The sequence below is a fragment of the Lonchura striata genome, chromosome 37 (assembly GCF_050655825.1).
Source record: "Lonchura striata isolate lonStrDom1 chromosome 37, ASM5065582v1, whole genome shotgun sequence".
Classification (NCBI taxonomy): domain Eukaryota; kingdom Metazoa; phylum Chordata; class Aves; order Passeriformes; family Estrildidae; genus Lonchura; species Lonchura striata.
Genome location: NC_140739.1, coordinates 14,115,427 through 14,133,399, shown reverse-complemented (window position 1 = coordinate 14,133,399; position 17,973 = coordinate 14,115,427). Strand labels below are relative to the sequence as shown.

The window sequence follows — 17,973 nt, the reverse complement described above, 5'->3', positions numbered from 1 at the left end:
TCCTTGTGATCCATCTCCATCCATGTTGGCGCATGTTGACACGTTGACCCCACTTGATCCATGCTGATCCATGTTCATCCCTTGTGGTCCATCTTGATCCATGTGGACCCACCTTGACTCCTCTTGGACCATGTCCATCCATCCATCCCTGTGGACCCACCTTGACTAGTTGACCCCTGTCCACCCATGGTGATCCATGTCCATTCCTTGTGGTCCATCTCCATCCATGATGGCCCACACTGACTCCTCTTGGCCAATGATGACCCTCATCCATCCATGTGGACCCACCATGACTGCTCCTGTCCCATGATGGTCCACGTCCATCCATGCCGACCCACCTTGACTCCTCTTGGTCCATCTTGATCCATCTCCATCCATGTTGGTGCACGTTGACTTGTTGACCCCTGTAGATCCACGGTGATCCATGTCCATCCCTTGTGGTACATCACGATCCATGTTGGCCCACCGTGACTCCTCCTGACCCATGATGTCCCGTGTCCATCCATGCTGACCCGCTCTGATTCCTGTTGACTCCTCCTGATCCACAGTGATCCATGTCCATTCCTTGTGGTCCATCTCCATCCATGCCGACCCACCTTGACTCCTCTTGGTCCATCTGGATCCATCTCCATCCATGATGACCCACGTTGACACATTGACCCTGTCAATCCATGCTGATCCATGTTCATCCCTTGTGGTCCATCTTGATCCATGTGGACCCACCTTGACTCCTCTTGGACCATGTCCATCCATCCATCCCTGTGGACCCACCTTGACTCGTTGACCCCTGTCCATCCATGGTGATCCATGTCCATTCCTTGTGGTCCATCTCCATCCATGCCGACCCACGTTGGTCCACCTTGGTCCATCTCCATCCATGTTGGCCCACGTTGATTCCTGTTGACCCCTGTAGATCCACGGTGATCCACGTCCATCCCTCGTGGTCCATCTCCATCCATGTGGACCCACCTTGACTCCTCAGGTGACATCACAGGTGACATCACGGTGACGTCACAGGTGACGTCACAGCGCCGTCCCGGCTGTTCCCTCCAGCCCCGCCCCTCCCCCGGCCGCTCCCCAATTCCGGGGCCGCGCCCCAAAACCGGCTCCCGAAATCCGCAGTGACCCCAAAACCTGCGACCCTTGGGCGGGGGTGGCACCCAGATTTTGGGTGTCCTGTGTCACCTGTGTCCCCTCAGGTGGGGGTGGCACTGAAATTTTGGGTGTCCTGTGTCACCTGGGTCCCCTCAGGTGGGGGTGGCACTGAAATTTTGGGGTGTCCTGTGTCACCTGTGACCTCTCAAACAAGGGTGACACCCAAATTTTGGGGTGCCCTGGCACACTGTGTCCCCTCAAGAAGGGGTGGCACCAAAATTTTGGGTGTCCTGTGTCACCTGTGTCCCCTCAGGTGGGGGTGGCACTGAAATTTTGGGGTGTCCTGGGACTTCGTCCCCTGGGGTGGGGGTGACACCCAAATTTTGGGGTGTCCTGTGTCACCTGTCCTCCCAGATGGGAGTGGCACTGAAATTTTGGGGTGCCCTGGCACCCTGTGTCCCCTCGGATGGGGGTGACACCCAAATTTTGGGGTACCCTGGACACTGTGTCCCCTCGGGAAGGGTGGCACCGAAATTTTGGGGTGTCCTGGGACTCTATATCCCCTCAGGAGGGGGTGGCACCCAAATTTTGGGGTTCCCTGGCACCCTGTGCCCCGGGCGGGGGGGACACCCAAATTTTGGGGTGCCATGGGTCACTTGTGTCCCCTTATGTGGGGGTATCACCCAAATTTTGGGGCCTCCTGGCACATCTGTGACCCCTCGGATGGGGGTGACACCCAAATTTTGGGGTGCCTTGGCACACTGTGTCCCCCCGGGCGGGAGTGCCACCCAAATTTTGGGGTGCCCTGGCACACCTGTGTCCCCTCAGGAAGGGTGGCACCCAAATTCTGGGTGTCCTGTTTCACCTGTGTCCCCTCGGGCGAGGGTGCCACCCAAATTTTGGGTGTCCTGTGTCACTTGTTTCCCCTTATGTGGGGGTGCCACCCAAATTTTGGGTTTCCCTGGCACCCTGTGCCCTGGGCGGGGGTGCCACCCAAATTCCAGGGTATCCTGGCACCCTCGCGTGGGGGTGCCACTGAAGTTTTGGGGTGCCCTGGCACACAGAGTCCCCTTATGTGGGGGTGCCACCCAAATTTTGGGTTTCCCTGGCACCCTGTGCCCCGGGCGGGGGTGCCACCCAAATTCCGGGGTATCGTGGCACCCTTTGTCTCCCGGGTGGGGGTGCCACTGAAGTTTTGAGGTGCCCTGGCAGCCTGTGCCCCGGGCGGGGGTGCCACCCAAATTTTGGGGTGCCCTGGCACCCTGTGCCCCGGGCGGGAGTGCCACCCAAATTTTGTGTTTCCCTGGCACCCTGTGCCCCGGGCGGGGGTGCCACCCAAATTCCGGGGTGCCCTGGCACCCTGTGCCCCGGGCGGGGGTGCCACCCAAATTTTGGGGTGCCCCGGGCGCGGGTGCCACCCCGCCCCGCCGTGTCCCGGGGCGGTGCCCGAAACCCGCGGCCGCTCGGGGCGGGCGCGGCCCCGGAGCCGCTGGAGCCGAACGGAGCCGCCCGCGGGGAGGGACGCGGTGCCACCCGCGGTGCCACCATCGGTGCCACCATCGGTGCCACCATCGGTGCCACCCGCGGTGCCACCATCGGTGCCACCATCGGTGCCACCATCGGTGCCACCCGCGGTGCCACCATCAGTGCCACCCGTGACCGCGGCGAGACCGGCAGAGGCAGCGGGACCGGCAGGTGAGGGGCACGGGGTGGGCAGGGGGCACAAAATCCCCCCAAGGTGGGCGGGGGGCACAAAATTCCCCCATCAGGGTGGGCAGGGGTCACAAACCCCCCAGCAGGGTGGGCAGGGGGCACAAACTCCCCCAAGGTGGGCAGGGGGCACAAAATCCCCTCAAGGGTGGGTGGGCAGGGGGCACAAAATCCCCCCCTCAGGGTGGGCAGGGGGCACAAACCCCCCAGCAGGGTGGGCAGGGGGCACAAAATCCCCCCCTCAGGGTGGGCAGGGGGCACAAAATCCCCCCCAAGGTGGCAGGGGGCACAAAATCCCCCCCTCAGGGTGGGATCCCGGGGACCCCCGATCTTCCCCCCCAAAAAAAGCTCGCCCGGAGCTGCGGGGGTGGGCAGGGGTCGCAGGCGGATTTTGGGGAGGGGTCTCTGCTGCCCCCAGATTGCGCCGGGATGGACGCGGGGGACAGCGGGGGACAAGGCAGCGCCCCCCGGCTGGCACAGGTGAGGGGGGGACCCCCAAGTGTGGGGAGGGACCCCAAAATGTGGGGAGGGACCCCTAAATGTGGGGAGGGACCCCAAAATGTGGGGAGGGACCCCCAGGTGAGGGAGGGACCCCCAAATGTGGGGAGGGACCCCAAAATGTGGGGAGGGACCCCCAGGTGAGCCCTGGGGGGGTCCCGGGGGTCCCTGGGGGGTCCCGGCGTTTTTTGGGGGGTCCCGGGGGTCCCTGGGGGGGTCCCGGGGGTCCCTGGGGGGGTCCCGGCGTTTTTTGGGGGGTCCCAGCCCCTCCCCCCGCCCTTGGCCGGGGACCCCCGCGCCCCCTCCGCGGCCCCCGGGCTGGAATTGGGGCACGGGGCGGGGACAGCGACAAAGGGACAGGGACAAAGGGACAGCGACAAAGGGACAGGGACAGAGGGGAGGGGACAGCGACAGCGACACGGGGACAGCGACAGGGACAGAGGGACAGGGACAGGGACAGGGACAGGGACAGGGACAGGGACAGGGACAGGGACAGGGACACGGGGACAGGGACACGGCCACCCGGAGCCCTGGGACCCCCTTCCCCCCCCCGTGGGAACGGACACTTCCCCCCCATCCCCCCGAGCCCCCCAAACTCATCCTGGGGACCCCCGGGACATCCCGGGGACCCCCCACATTTGGGGACCCCCCACATTTTGGGGACCCCCTGGACATCCCGGGGACCCCCCAGATTTTGGGACCCTCCAGATTTTGGGACCCCCCAAAAGTAAAGCCCCCCACCCAGATTCCAGGCAACCTTCTGGGACCCCTCAGACTTCGGGGTCCCCCAAAGATCTGAGACCCCCCCAAAGATTTGGGACCCCCCCAAATATCTGGGACTCCCCGAAAGATCTGAGACCCCCCCCGGGTATCTGAGACCCCACAAAGACCTGGGACCCCCCCAAAAATTTGAGACCCCCCAAATATCTGTGACCTCCCCCCCCCCAAAGATCTGGGACCCCCAAAAAAATTGGGTCCCCCCAAAGTCCTGGGACCCCCCCCCGAAAGATGTGTGTCCCCCCCAAAAATTGGGACCCCCCAAATATCTGAGAACCCCCCGAAAGATCTGGGACCCCCCCAAAGACCTGGGTCCCGGATTTTGGGATCCCTCTGGATTTTGGGACACCTCTGGATTTTGGGGACCCCTCTGGATTTTGGGATCTCCCGGATTTTGGGACCCCCCCGGATTTTAGGAAGCCCCAGATTTTGGGACGCCTCAGATTTTGGGACTCTCAGGATTTTGTGATCCCCCGGATTTCGATCCCCCTGGATTTTGGGACCCCTGGATTCGGGGAACGCTGGATTTTGGGACCCCCTGTGGATTTTGGGGTTCCCCGGATTTTGGGACCCCCTGCGGATTTTGGGACCCCCTGGATTCGGGGAACGCTGGATTTTGGGACCCCCTGTGGATTTTGGGACCCCCTGGATTTTGGGGTTCCCCAGATTTTGGGACCCCCTGTGGATTTTGGGACCCCCGACCTCCCCCCCACAGGCGCAGCGCCGGCGGGACCTGGAGGCGGAGCTGCGGGACCTCAGCCGCCAGGTGGGCGGGGCCAACTCCTGTCAATCACATCCAGACCCCGCCCCTCACCAGGGAGGGGGCGTGGCTTGCTGGGAGGGGCGTGGCCAGCACCTGTCAATCACATCCAGATCCCGCCCCTCACCGAGGAAGGGGCGTGGCTTGCGGGGAGGGGCGTGGCCAGCGCCTGCCAATCACAACCAGGCACCGCCCCTCACCGAGGAGGGGGGCGGGGCACGCTGCTGTCAATCACCCAGGTGGGAGGGGCATGGGGGCACCGTGGGGGCGGAGCGTGGCGCCGTCAATCACGCCCTGCCCAATCAGGTGGCGGCGCTGGGGCGGAGCCTGGAGGCGGAAAGGGGGCGGAGCCTGCTGGAGGGCGGGGCCCTGCGCGCGCTGGAGATGGCGGTGGGCGGAGCCCAGGCCCGGGTGGGCGGAGCCTGTCGGGCGCTGGACCGGGCCAATGAGCGGCTGCGGCTGCAGCAGGTGGGCGGGGCCTGGGGGTGGAGGGGGCGTGGCCTGGGACAGGTGAGGGGAAGGGGCGTGGCCTGTGGGGGAGGAGCCTGTGGATTGGGTGGGGCAAATTGGGCGTGGCCGGGGCGTGGTCTGCGAAATAGGCGGGGCCATGTGGGGCGTGGCCTGAGGGGGTGGAGCCTCTGGAGTGGGCGGGGTCATGGTGGGTGTGGCTAGGATCGCGTGAAGGAGGCGTGGCTTGTCTTAAAGGGGGCGTAGCCTGAGGGTGGTGGGTCATTGGGCGTGGCCGGGTGTGGGCGTGGCCCGCCGTGACCCCGCCCCTCTGCAGGAGGCGGGGCGGGCGCTGTGGGCGGAGCTGGAGGCCGCTCGGGCCGCCAAGGCCGGGGCGGAGCTGCGGGCGCGGGAGGCGGAGTCGGAGTGCCGGGCCCGGGGGGCGGAGCTGGAGCGGCTGCGGCAGGTGGGCGGGGCCAGGGAGCGGTGGGCGGGGCCAAGAGACGGTGGGCAGGGGCAAGGAGCGGTGGGCGGGGCTAAGGATCGGTGGGCGGGGCTAAGAGACGGTGGGAGTGGCTAAGAAACTGTGGGCGGGCCCAAGGAACGGTGGGCGGGGCTAATGAACGGTGGGCGGGGCTAAGGAACGGTGGGCGGGGCCAAGGAATGATAGACGGGGCCAAGGAACGGTGGGCGTGGCTAAGATACTGTGGGCGGGGCTAAGGAACTGTGAGATTGGCTAAGAGACGGTGGGCGGGGCTAAGGAATGATGGGCGGGGCTATAATATCCTGTGGGTGGGGCTAAGGGCAAATGGGCGGGGCTATAGCAGTTTGTGGGCGGCGCTAAGGAATGATGGGCGGGGCTATAACATCCTGTGGCGTGGCTTCATTTCAATGGGCGTGGTTCTAACAACCCGTGGGCGGGGCTAAGCGCCAAAGGGGCGGGGCTATTGCTGTGGGGGTGTGGCTACGGGGCGATGGGCGGGGCTAGAGCAGCCGATGGGCGGGGCTAAGGAACAATGGGCGGGGCTATAGCAGCTTGTGGGCGGTACTAAGGTCCAATGGGCATGCCTATAACATCCTGTGGGCGGGGCTACGTTTCAATGGGCGGGGCTCTAACAACCTGTGGGCGGGGCTATTGCTGTGGGGGTGTGGCTACTGGGCGATGGGCGGGGCTGGAGCGGCCGGTGGGCGTGGCCCGGGGGCGTGGCTCCGTTGCGGCCCCGCCCACAGGCGGTGCGGGCGGCCCAGCAGTCCCGGCGCCGGGCGGAGCAGGAGCGGGACCGGGCGGCGGCGGAGCTCGGCCACGCCCCCCGCGCCAGGTGAGCTCGGCCACGCCCCCCACCCCGGCCCGGGGTCCCGGTGGGTCCCCTGGAGGTCCCTATAGGTCCCTATAGGTCCCCAGGTGTCCCCAGGTGTCCCCAGGTGTCCCCAGGTGTCCCCTCTATGTCCCCAGGTGTCCCCAGATATCCCCATGTGTCCCCAGGTATCCCCAGGTGTCCCCATGTGTGTCCCCCATGTCCCCATGTTCCCTCAGGTGTCCCCAGGTGTGTCCCCATGTCCCCCCAGATGTCCCCAGATGTCCCCAGATGTCCCCAGGTGTCCCCAGGTGTCCCAGGTGTCCCTATAGCCCCCATGTGTGTCCCCACGTGTCTCCATGTGTGTCCCCATGTCCCAGATGTCCCCACATATCCCCACATGTCCCCATGTGTGCCCCAGATGTCCCCAGGTGTCCCCAGGTGTCCCCATGTTCCCCCAGGTGTCCCCAGGTGTGTCCCCATGTCCCCCCAGATGTCCCCAGATGTCCCCAGGTGTCCCCAGATATCCCCAGATGTCCCCAGGTGTCCCCAGGTGTCCCCATGTGTCCCCAGGTATCCCCAGGTGTCCCCACGTGTGTCCCCCATGTCCCCATGTCCCCAGATGTCCCCAGGTGTCCCCAGATATCCCCAGATGTCCCCAGGTGTCCCCATGTGTCCCCAGATATCCCCAGATGTCCCCAGGTGTCCCCAGGCGTCCCCATGTCCCCCGGTGTCCCCCAGGTTTCCCCAGGTGACCTCACGTGTGTCCCCAGCTGCCCCCATGTGTGTCCCAGGTGTCCCCAGGTGTCCCAGATGTCCCCATGTCCCCAGATGTCCCCAGGTGTCCCCAGATATCCCCAGATGTCCCCAGGTGTCCCCAGGTGTGTCCACATGTCCCCCCAGATGTCCCCAGGTGTCCTCAGATGTCCCCAGATGTCCCCAGATGTCCCCAGGTGTCCCCAGGTGTCCCAGGTGTCCCTATAGCCCCCATGTGTGTCCCCACGTGTCTCCATGTGTGTCCCCATGTCCCAGATGTCCCCACATATCCCCACATGTCCCCATGTGTGCCCCAGATGTCCCCAGGTGTCCCCAGGTGTGTCTCCCCGGTGTCCCCCGGTGTCCCCGTGTCCCCCCATGTCCCCCCAGGTGTCCCAGGTGTCCTCATGTGTGTTCCCATGTCCCCAGGTGTCCCCATGTGTCCCCAGGTGTCCCCATGTTCCCTCAGGTGTCCCTAGCTGTCCCCAGGCGTCCCCATGTCCCCCGGTGTCCCCCAGGTTTCCCCAGGTGACCTCACGTGTGTCCCCAGCTGCCCCCATGTGTGTCCCAGGTGTCCCCAGGTGTCCCAGATGTCCCCATGGCCCCAGATGTCTTCTCTATGTCCCCAGGTGTCCCCACGTGTGTCCCCGTGTCCCCGTGTGTCCCATGTCCCCCCAGATGTCCCCAGGTATCCCAGGTGTGCCCAGGTGTGCCCATGTCCCCCCAGGTGTCCCCAGGTGTCCCCGATGTCCCCAGGTCCCCCCAGGTGTCCCCATGTGTCCCCAGGTGTCTTAGGTGTCCCCAGGTGTCCCCAGGTGTCCCCCCAGGTGTCCCCCCAGGTGTCCCCAGGTGTCCACAGATATCCCCAGGTGTCCCCAGGTGTGCCCAGGTGTGTCCACATGTCCCCCCATGTCCCCGTGTCCCGCAGCGCCCCCGCCGGTGACCCCGCGGCGCTGCAGGCGGCGCTGGAGGAGCTGCGGGAGCAGAACCGGGACCTGCGGCAGCGGCTGGGACAGGTGGGCACGGCTGGCACACCTGGGCACACCTGGGCACGGCTGGGCACACCTGGGCACGGCTGGGCACACCTGGGGGGACATGGGCACGGCTGGGCACACCTGGGCACACCTGGGCACACCTGGGCACACCTGGGCACACCTGGGCACGGCTGGGCACGGCTGGGCACACCTGGGGGGACCTGTGGGAGCAGCTGGGGCAGCGGCTGGGACAGGTGGGGACACCTGGGGGGACACGGGCACAGGTGTGGGTGCCACGGGGACACGTGTGAGTGCCATGGGGTGCTGTGGGCACAGGTGTGGCACACGTGTCACAGGTGTGTCACAGGTGTGCACAGGTGTGTCACAGGTGTGCACAGGTGTGGCACAGGTGGCACAGGTGTGCACAAGTGTGGCACAGGTGGCACAGGTGTGGCACAGGTGGCACAGGTGTGCACAGGTGTAGCACAGGTGGCACAGGTGTGGCACAGGTGTGGCACAGGTGTGCACAGGTGGCACAGGTGTGCACAGGAGTGGCACAGGTGGCACAGGTGTGCACAGGTGTGGCACAGGTGTCACTCTCGGTCCCCTACCCTGTCCCGCAGGTGCAGGAGCTGCGGCAGCTCCGGGATCCCCCCGGGACTCCCGGGATAACAACCGGGATAACAACCGGGATAACAACCGCGACAACTGGGACAACCGGGATAACAACTGGGATAACAACCGGGATAACAACCGCGACAACTGGGACAACCGGGATAACAACCGGGATAACAACCGGGATAATTGGGACAACCGGGTCAACCAGGATAAGCGGAACAGCCGGGATAACTGGGATAACAACCGGGATAACCGGGACAACCGGGATAACAACCGGGATAACAACCGGGATAACTGGGACAACTGGGATAACAACCGGGATGACCAGGATAACCAGGACAACCGGCATAACCGGGACAACCGGGAGCGCCGGGATAACCGGGATAACCACCGGGATAACTAGGATAACAACTGGGACAACAACCAGGATAACAACCGGGATAACTTGGACCACCGGCATAACCGGGAGCAGCAGGATAACAACCGGGATAACCGGGACAGCTGGGAGCGCCGGGATAACCGGGATAACCACTGGGATAACAACCAGAATAAGTGGGATAACAACCGGGATAACCACCGGGATAACAACCGGGATGACTGGGAGCTCCGGGATAACCACCGGGATAACAACCGGGATAACAACCGGGATAAACACCGGGATAAGCACCGGGATAAGCACCGGGATGACCGGGAGCTCCGAGATAACCGGGATAAGCACCGGGATAAGCACCGGGATAAGCACTGGGAGCTCCGGGATAACCGGGATAAGCACCGGGATAAGCACTGGGATAACCACCGGGATGACCGGGAGCTCCGAGATAACCGGGATAAGCACCAGGATAACCACCGGGATGACCGGGAGCTCCGAGATAACCGGGATAACCACCGGGATAACCACCGGGATAAGCACCGGGAGCTCCGGGATAACCGGGATAACCGGGATAAGCACCGGGATAAGCACCGGGATAAGCACCGGGAGCTCCGGGATAACCAGGATAAGCACCGGGATAAGCACCGGGATAAGCACCGGGAGCTCCGGGATAACCAGGATAAGCACCGGGATAAGCACCGGGAGCTCCGGGATAACCGGGATAACCGGGATAAGCACCGGGATAAGCACCGGGAGCTCCGGGATAACCGGGATAACCGGGATAAGCACCGGGATAAGCACCGGGAGCGCCGAGCCCGCCCTGCGCGCCCGCTGCGCCCGCCTGCAGGAACTGCTGCGGAGCGAGGAGGGGTCAGAGCGCCGGGGGACAGAGGGACAGGGACAGAGGGACAGGGACAGAGGGACAGGGACAGGGACGGGATGGGACAGAGGGACAGGGATGGGACAGAGGGACAGGGACAGGGACAGAGGGACAGGGACAGGGACGGGATGGGACAGAGGGACAGGGATGGGACAGAGGGACAGGGACAGAGGGACAGGGACGGGACAGAGGGACAGGGACAGGGACAGAGGGACAGGGACAGGGACAGAGGGACAGGGACAGGGACAGGGACAGGGACAGGGACAGGGACAGGGACAGAGGGACAGGGACAGGGACAGGGACAGGGACAGGGACAGGGACAGGGACAGAGGGACAGGGACAGGGACGGGATGGGACAGAGGGACAGGGATGGGACAGAGGGACAGGGACAGAGGGACAGGGACGGGACAGAGGGACAGGGATGGGACAGAGGGACAGGGACAGAGGGACAGGGACGGGACAGAGGGACAGGGATGGGACAGGGACAGGGGGAGACAGGGGACAGGAGGAAGACAGGGGGACAGGGACAGGGGGACAGAGGGACAGGGACAGGAGGAGGACAGGGGGACACAGGGGGGACACGCAGGGTAGGGGGGCCACGGGTGGCAAGAGTGACACAGGTGACTCTGTGGGTGACACAGGGTGACACAGGTGACACAGGGTGACACAGGGTGACACGGGTGACTCTGTGGGTGACACAGGGTGACACAGGTGACACAGGGTGCCCCAGGTGACTCTGTGGGTGCCCCAGGTGACACAGGTGACTCTGTGGGTGACACAGGGTGACACAGGGTGACACGGGTGACTCTGTGCGTGACACGGGTGACTCTGTGGGTGACACAGGGTGACACAGGGTGACACAGGTGACACGGGTCTGTCCCGCAGGGCGCGCCTGGCGCTGGCCCGTGCCGCGCGTGTCACCGGGCGCCGCCTGCGGCTCCTGGCGGCCGAGGCCGAGGAGCAGCGGCTGCAGGGGGAGCGCTACCGGCAGCAGGTGGGACACGTGTGTCACCCGTGTCACCCGTGTGTCACCTGCGTGTCACCCGTGTCACCCGTGTCACCCGTGTGTCACCCGTGTCACCCGTGTATCACCCGTGTCACCCTGTGTGTCACCTGTGTGTCACCTGTGTGTCACCTGTGTCACCCGTGTGTCACCTGCGTGTCACCCGTGTGTCACCTGTGTCACCCTGTGTGTCACCCGTGTCACCCGTGTGTCACCTGTGTGTCACCCGTGTCACCCGTGTGTCACCTGGGGCACCCACAGAGTCACCCGTGTCACCCTGTGTGTCACCTGTGTGTCACCCGTGTCACCCGTGTCACCTGTGTGTCACCTGTGTGTCACCCGTGTCACCCGTGTGTCACCCGTGTCACCTGTGTCACCTGTGTCACCCTCTGTCACTCATTGTCACCTGTTGTCACCTACTGTCACCGTCTGTCACCTCCCGTCATCCTCTGCCACCTGCCGTCCCACACAGCCTCTGTGTCCCCACGTGTCCTCCCTGTGCCCCGATGTCCCCAATGTCCCCAGTGTCCCCGTGTCCCCAGTCCCCTCTCTGTCCCCGACGTCCCCCGGTGTCCCCGTGTCCCCGATGTCCCCAATCCCCCCAATCCCCCCCAGTCCCCTCACTGTCCCCGTGTCCCCAGTCCCCTCGCTGTCCCCAACATCCCCCCGTGTCCCCGTGTCCCCAATGTCCCCAGTGTCCCCGATGTCCCCAGTCCCCTTGCTGTCCCCAACATCCCCCCGTGTCCCCGTGTCCCCAGTCCCCTCGCTGTCCCCAATGTCCCCAGTGTCCCCGTGTCCCCAGTCCCCAGTGTCCCCAACATCCCCCGTGTCCCCGTGTCCCCAGTCCCCTCGCTGTCCCCAACGTCCCCCGTGTCCCCGTGTCCCCAGTCCCCTCGCTGTCCCCGTGTCCCCAGTCCCCTCGCTGTCCCCAACGTCCCCCGTGTCCCCGTGTCCCCAGTCCCCTCGCTGTCCCCAATGTCCCCCGTGTCCCCGTGTCCCCAGTTCCCTCGCTGTCCCCGTGTCCCCAGTCCCCTCACTGTCCCCATGTCCCCAGTCCCCTCGCTGTCCCCAACATCCCCCCGTGTCCCCAGTCCCCTCGCTGTCCCCGTGTCCCCAGTCCCCTCGCTGTCCCCAACATCCCCCCGTGTCCCCGTGTCCCCAGTCCCTTCGCTGTCCCCAATGTCCCCAGTGTCCCCGTGTCACCATGTCCCCAGTGTCCCCAACATCCCCCGTGTCCCCGTGTCCCCAGTCCCCTCACTGTCCCCATGTCCCCAGTGTCCCCGTGTCCCCAGTCCCCTCACTGTCCCCGTGTCCCCAGTCCCCTCGCTGTCCCCAATGTCCCCCGTGTCCCCGTGTCCCCAGTCCCCTCACTGTCCCCGTGTCCCCAGTCCCCTCACTGTCCCCGTGTCCCCAGTCCCCTCGCTGTCCCCAACATCCCCCGTGTCCCCGTGTCCCCAGTCCCCTCGCTGTCCCCAATGTCCCCCGTGTCCCCGTGTCCCCAGTCCCCTCGCTGTCCCCAACATCCCCCGTGTCCCCGTGTCCCCAGGCCCGTGCCAGCGAGGCCGCGGGCCGTCTCCTGGCCGCGCAGGTGGCCGCGGTGGCCGCGGGCGCGGCCGAGGCGCGGGCCCGGGGCCGCCGCCTGCGCCGGGAGCTGGACGAGGCCGGGGCCGGCGCCGCGGCGGCCGCGCGGGAGGTGGCGGCGCTCAGGGCGCGCCTCAGGTGGGACCCGGCGGGGACGTGCGACCCACAGAGCCCACAAAACCCAGGGACCCATAGATCCTATAGATCTATAGATCCCACGGAGCCCACGAAACCCAGGGACCCATGGAACCCCATAGATCCTATAGATCTATAGATCCCATAGAGCCCACAGACCCCACAGAGCCCACAAAACCCAGGGACCCATGGAACCCTATAGATCCTATAGATCTATAGATCCCACAGAGCCCACAAAACCCATGGAACCCCATAGATCCTATAGATCTATAGATCCCACTGAGCCCAAAACCCATGGACCCATGGAACCCCATAGATCCTATAGATCTATAGATCCCATAGAGCCCACAGACCCCACAGAGCCCACAAAACCCAGGGACCCATAGATCCTATAGATCTATAGATCCCACTGAGCCCACAGACCCCACAGAGCCCACAAAACCCAGGGACCCATAGATCCTATAGATCTATAGATCCCACGGAGCCCACAGACCCCACAGAGCCCACAAAACCCAGGGACCCATAGATCCTATAGATCTATAGATCCCACTGAGCCCACGAAACCCTGGGACCCATGGAACCCCATAGATCCTATAGATCTATAGATCCCACTGAGCCCAAAAAACCCAGGGACCCATAGATCCTATAGATCTATAGATCCCACTGAGCCCACAGACCCCACAGAGCCCAAAAAACCCAGGGACCCATAGATCCTATGGATCTATAGATCCCACTGAGCCCACAGACCCCACAGAGCCCACAAAACCCAGGGACCCATGGAACCCTATAGATCCTATAGATCTATAGATCCCACTGAGCCCAAAAAACCCAGGGACCCATGGAACCCCATAGATCCTATAGATCTATAGATCCCATAGAGCCCAAAAAACCCATGGACCCATAGAACCCCATAGATCCTATAGATCTATAGATCCCATAGAGCCCACAGACCCCACTGAGCCCACAAAACCCATGGACCCATGGAACCCCATAGATCCTATAGATCTATAGATCCCACTGAGCCCAGAACACATGGACCCATAGATCCTATAGATCTATAGATCCCACGGAGCCCAAAAAACCCAGGGACCCATGGAACCCCATAGATCCTATAGATCTATAGATCCCATAGAGCCCACAGACCCCACAGAGCCCACAAAACCCAGGGACCCATGGAACCCTATAGATCCTATAGATCTATAGATCCCACAGAGCCCACAAAACCCATGGAACCCCATAGATCCTATAGATCTATAGATCCCACAGAGCCCACGAAACCCAGGGACCCATGGAACCCCATAGATCCTATAGATCTATAGATCCCACAGAGCCCAAAAAACCCAGGGACCCATAGATCCTATAGATCTATAGATCACACAGACCCCAGAACCCATGGACCCCCATAGATCCTATAGATCTATAGATCCCACAGAGCCCAGAAAACCCATGGACCCATAGAACCCCATAGATCCTATAAATCTATAGATCCCACAGAGCCCCAGAACCCATGGACCCATGGAACCCCATAGATCCTATAGATCTATAGATCCCACAGAGCCCACGAAACCCAGGGACCCATAGAACCCCATAGATCCAATAGATCTATAGATCCCACAAATCCCACAAAACCCAGGGACCCATAGAACCCCATAGATCCCATAGAGCCCACAGACCCCACTGAGCCCACAAAACCCATGGACCCATAGAACCCCATAGATCCTATAGATCCCACAGACCCCAGAGAGCTCCAGAACCCATGGACCCATAGAACCCCATAGATCCCACAGACCCCATAGATCCCATAGAGCCCACAGACCCCACTGAGCCCACAAAACCCATGGACCCATAGAACCCCATAGATCCTATAGATCTATAGATCCCACAGACCCCAGAACCCATGGACCCATAGAACCCCATAGATCCTACAGATCCCAGACTCCACTGAGCCCCAGAACCCATGGACCCCATAGATCCCACAGAACCCACAGATCCCAGAGAGCCCCAGAACCCATGGACCCATAGAACCCCATAGATCCTATAGATCCCACAGACCCCATAGATCCCACAGACCCCATAGAACCCACAGACCCCATAGATCCCACTGATCCCATAGATCTCAGAGAGCCCATGGGCCCCATAGACCCCATACACCCCACTGACCCCATAGAGACCATGGACCCCATAGAACCCACAAAACCCATGGACCCATAGAGCCATAGAACCTACAGAACCCACAGACCCCATAGATCCCATAGAGCCCACAGACCCCAGAGAACCCATGGACCCCATAGAACCCCATGGACCCCATAGACCCCTCAGACCCCATGGACCCCACGGACCCCATAGAACCCCATGGACCCCATAGACTCCTCAGACCCCATGGACCCCACGGACCCCACAGACCCCACTGACCCCACTGACCCCATAGAACCCCACAGACCCCATAGATCCCACTGACACCATGGACCCCATAGAACCCACAGACCCCACAGACCCCACAGACCCTACAGACCCCACAGAAACCCATGGGTCCCACAGAATCCATGGACCCCACAGACCCCACAGACCCCACTGACCTCATAGACCCCATAGATCCCATAGACCCCACTGACCCCACAGACCCCACAGACCCCATAGAACCCCACAGACCCCATAGAACCCCCAGACCCCATAGACCCCACAGACCCCACTGACCCCACAGACCCCACTGACCCCATAGAACCCCACAGACCCCATAGACCCCACAGACCCCACAGAAACCCATGGGTCCCACAGAATCCATGGACCCCACAGACCCCACAGACCCCACTGACCTCATAGACCCCATAGACCCCATAGATCCCATAGACCCCACTGACCCCACAGACCCCACAGACCCCACTGACCCCTATGGGTGGGGGGCTCTGTGGGGTTAACGGGGTGTTGGAGGCTCTGTGGGTTTTATGGGATATCGGGGGTCTCTGTGGGATATCGGGGTCTCTGTGGGGTTTATGGGGTGTCTCTGGGGTTCCTATGGGAAATTGGGGTCCCTGTGGGATACTGGGGCCTCTGTGGGGTCCCTATGGAATTTTGGGGTCCCTGTGGGACATTGGGGTCCCTGTGGGACATTGGGGTGTCTGTGGGGTCCCTGTGGGATATTGGGGTCCCTGTGAGGTCCCTGTGGGACATTGGGGTGTCTGTGGGGTCCCTGTGGGATATTGGGGTCCCTCTGGGGTCCCTGTGGGACATTGGGGTCCCTGTGAGGTCCCTGTAGGACATTGGGGTGTCTGTGGGGTCCCTATGGGATATTGGAGTCCCTGTGGGATATTGGTGTGTCTGTGGGGTCCCTGTGGGATATTGGGGTCCCTGTGGGATATTGGGGTCCCTGTGGGGTCTCTATGGGATATTGGGGTCCCTCTGGGGTCCCTGTAGGACATTGGGGTCCCTGTGGGGTCCCTGTGGGATATTGGGGTCCTTCTTGGGTCCCTGTGGGATATTGGGGTCCCTCTGGGGTCCCTGTGGGACATTGGGGTCCCTGTGAGGTCCCTGTAGGACATTGGGGTGTCTGTGGGGTCCCTATGGGATATTGGAGTCCCTGTGGGATATTGGTGTGTCTGTGGGGTCCCTGTGGGATATTGGGGTCCCTGTGGGATATTGGGGTCCCTGTGGGATATTGGGGTCCCTGTGGGGTCTCTATGGGATATTGGGGTCCCTCTGGGGTCCCTGTAGGACATTGGGGTCCCTGTGGGGTCCCTGTGGGATATTGGGGTCCTTCTTGGGTCCCTGTGGGATATTGGGGTCCCTGTGGGGTCTCTATGGGATATTGGGGTCCCTGTGGGACATTGGGGTCCCTGTGGGATATTGGGTCTCTGTGGGGTCCCTATGGAATTTTGGGGTCCCTGTGGGATACTGGGGTCCCTGTGGGGTCCCTGTGGGACATTGGGGTGTCTGTGGGATATTGGGGTCCCTGTGGGGTCCCTGTGGGATATTGGGGTCCCTGTGGGATATTGGGTCTCTGTGGGGTCCCTATGGAATTTTGGGGTCCCTGTGGGATATTGGGGTCCCTGTGGGGTCCCTGTGGGACATTGGGGTGTCTGTGGGATATTGGGGTGTCTGTGGGATATTGGGGTCCCTGTGGGATATTGGGGTCCCTGTGGGGTCTCTATGGGATATTGGGGTCCCTGTGGGACATTGGGGTCCCTGTGGGATATTGGGTCTCTGTGGGGTCCCTATGGAATTTTGGGGTCCCTGTGGGATACTGGGGTCCCTGTGGGGTCCCTGTGGGACATTGGGGTGTCTGTGGGACATTGGGGTGTCTGTGGGATATTGGGGTGTCTGTGGGGTGTCTGTGGGGTCTCACCCCCCCTCCCCCAGGTGTGACCCCATGAACCTGTCCCGCACGGTGCGGCGGATGCTGCGGGACGGGGACAGCAGCGGGGACAGCAGCGGGGACAGCAGCGGGGACAGCGCCCCCTGAGCCCCCCCGGACCCCAAAACCCGCCCGGGACCCCCCCCCAGCCCTCCGGGGCGCTTTTGGGGCGGGGGTCCCCAAAGCCATGAAAGTGCCTTGAGAAGCTCCCGCTGCCGCTGGCCCCCGGGGACATTTTGGGGTCCCCAAAGCCGGGCTGGGGCCGCGCCCCAAAAAGGGAATTTGGGGTCGTGGCGGGGGTGGGAACCTCCCCAAGCCGCTTTTGGGGGGGTCCCGTGCTGGATTTTGGGGGGGTTTAAAATAATTTGCCGAAAGACATCGGGAGGGACCTCAAAACTGGGGGGGTGGTGGAACCCTAAAACCCGCCCGAGACACCCCAAAATCCGCTGGGACACCCCAAAACCCCCCGAGACAACCCAAAACCCCGCGAGACAACCCAACCCCCCCCCAGACACCCCAAAACCCCCCGAGACACCCCAAAATCTGCTGGGACACCCCAAAACTGTATTCACCCTGATTGGGGGGGGGGCGGAAACTCCCCAATAAAAGCCCAAAATTTCTCTAAATCCTCCACAGTCTGCTCGGGGTGGGGGGAAGACTTTGTACCCAAATTGGGGGAGGTGAAATCCCCCAAAACCCCCCAAAATCCGCTGGGACACCCCAAAA

General features: G+C 62.9%; 1 protein-coding gene across 1 annotated transcript; it reads left to right on the top strand.

Moving 5' to 3' along the window:
- Positions 1-2,676: 2,676 nt before the first annotated feature.
- On the top strand, positions 2,677-13,181 carry LOC146763969 (uncharacterized). The gene is made up of 10 exons (XM_085565713.1): positions 2,677-2,790; positions 3,224-3,285; positions 4,796-4,846; positions 5,147-5,308; positions 5,625-5,753; positions 6,518-6,606; positions 8,267-8,354; positions 8,936-10,170; positions 11,066-11,174; positions 12,730-13,181. Exons 2-10 carry the CDS (start codon positions 3,235-3,237, stop codon positions 13,036-13,038), a joined length of 2,223 nt encoding a protein of 740 aa, XP_085421839.1. The 5' UTR covers positions 2,677-2,790; positions 3,224-3,234; the 3' UTR covers positions 13,039-13,181.
- Positions 13,182-17,973: the final 4,792 nt, after the last annotated feature.

Coding starts and splice junctions, on each gene's coding strand:
- LOC146763969 (XM_085565713.1), top strand. CDS start 3,235: ATGGACGCGGGGGACAGCGGGGGACAAGGCAGCGCCCCCCGGCTGGCA. Junction 3,286..4,795: donor GCGCCCCCCGGCTGGCACAG/GTGAGGGGGGGA, acceptor TCCCCCCCACAG/GCGCAGCGCCGGCGGGACCT. Junction 8,355..8,935: donor TGCGGCAGCGGCTGGGACAG/GTGGGCACGGCT, acceptor CCTGTCCCGCAG/GTGCAGGAGCTGCGGCAGCT.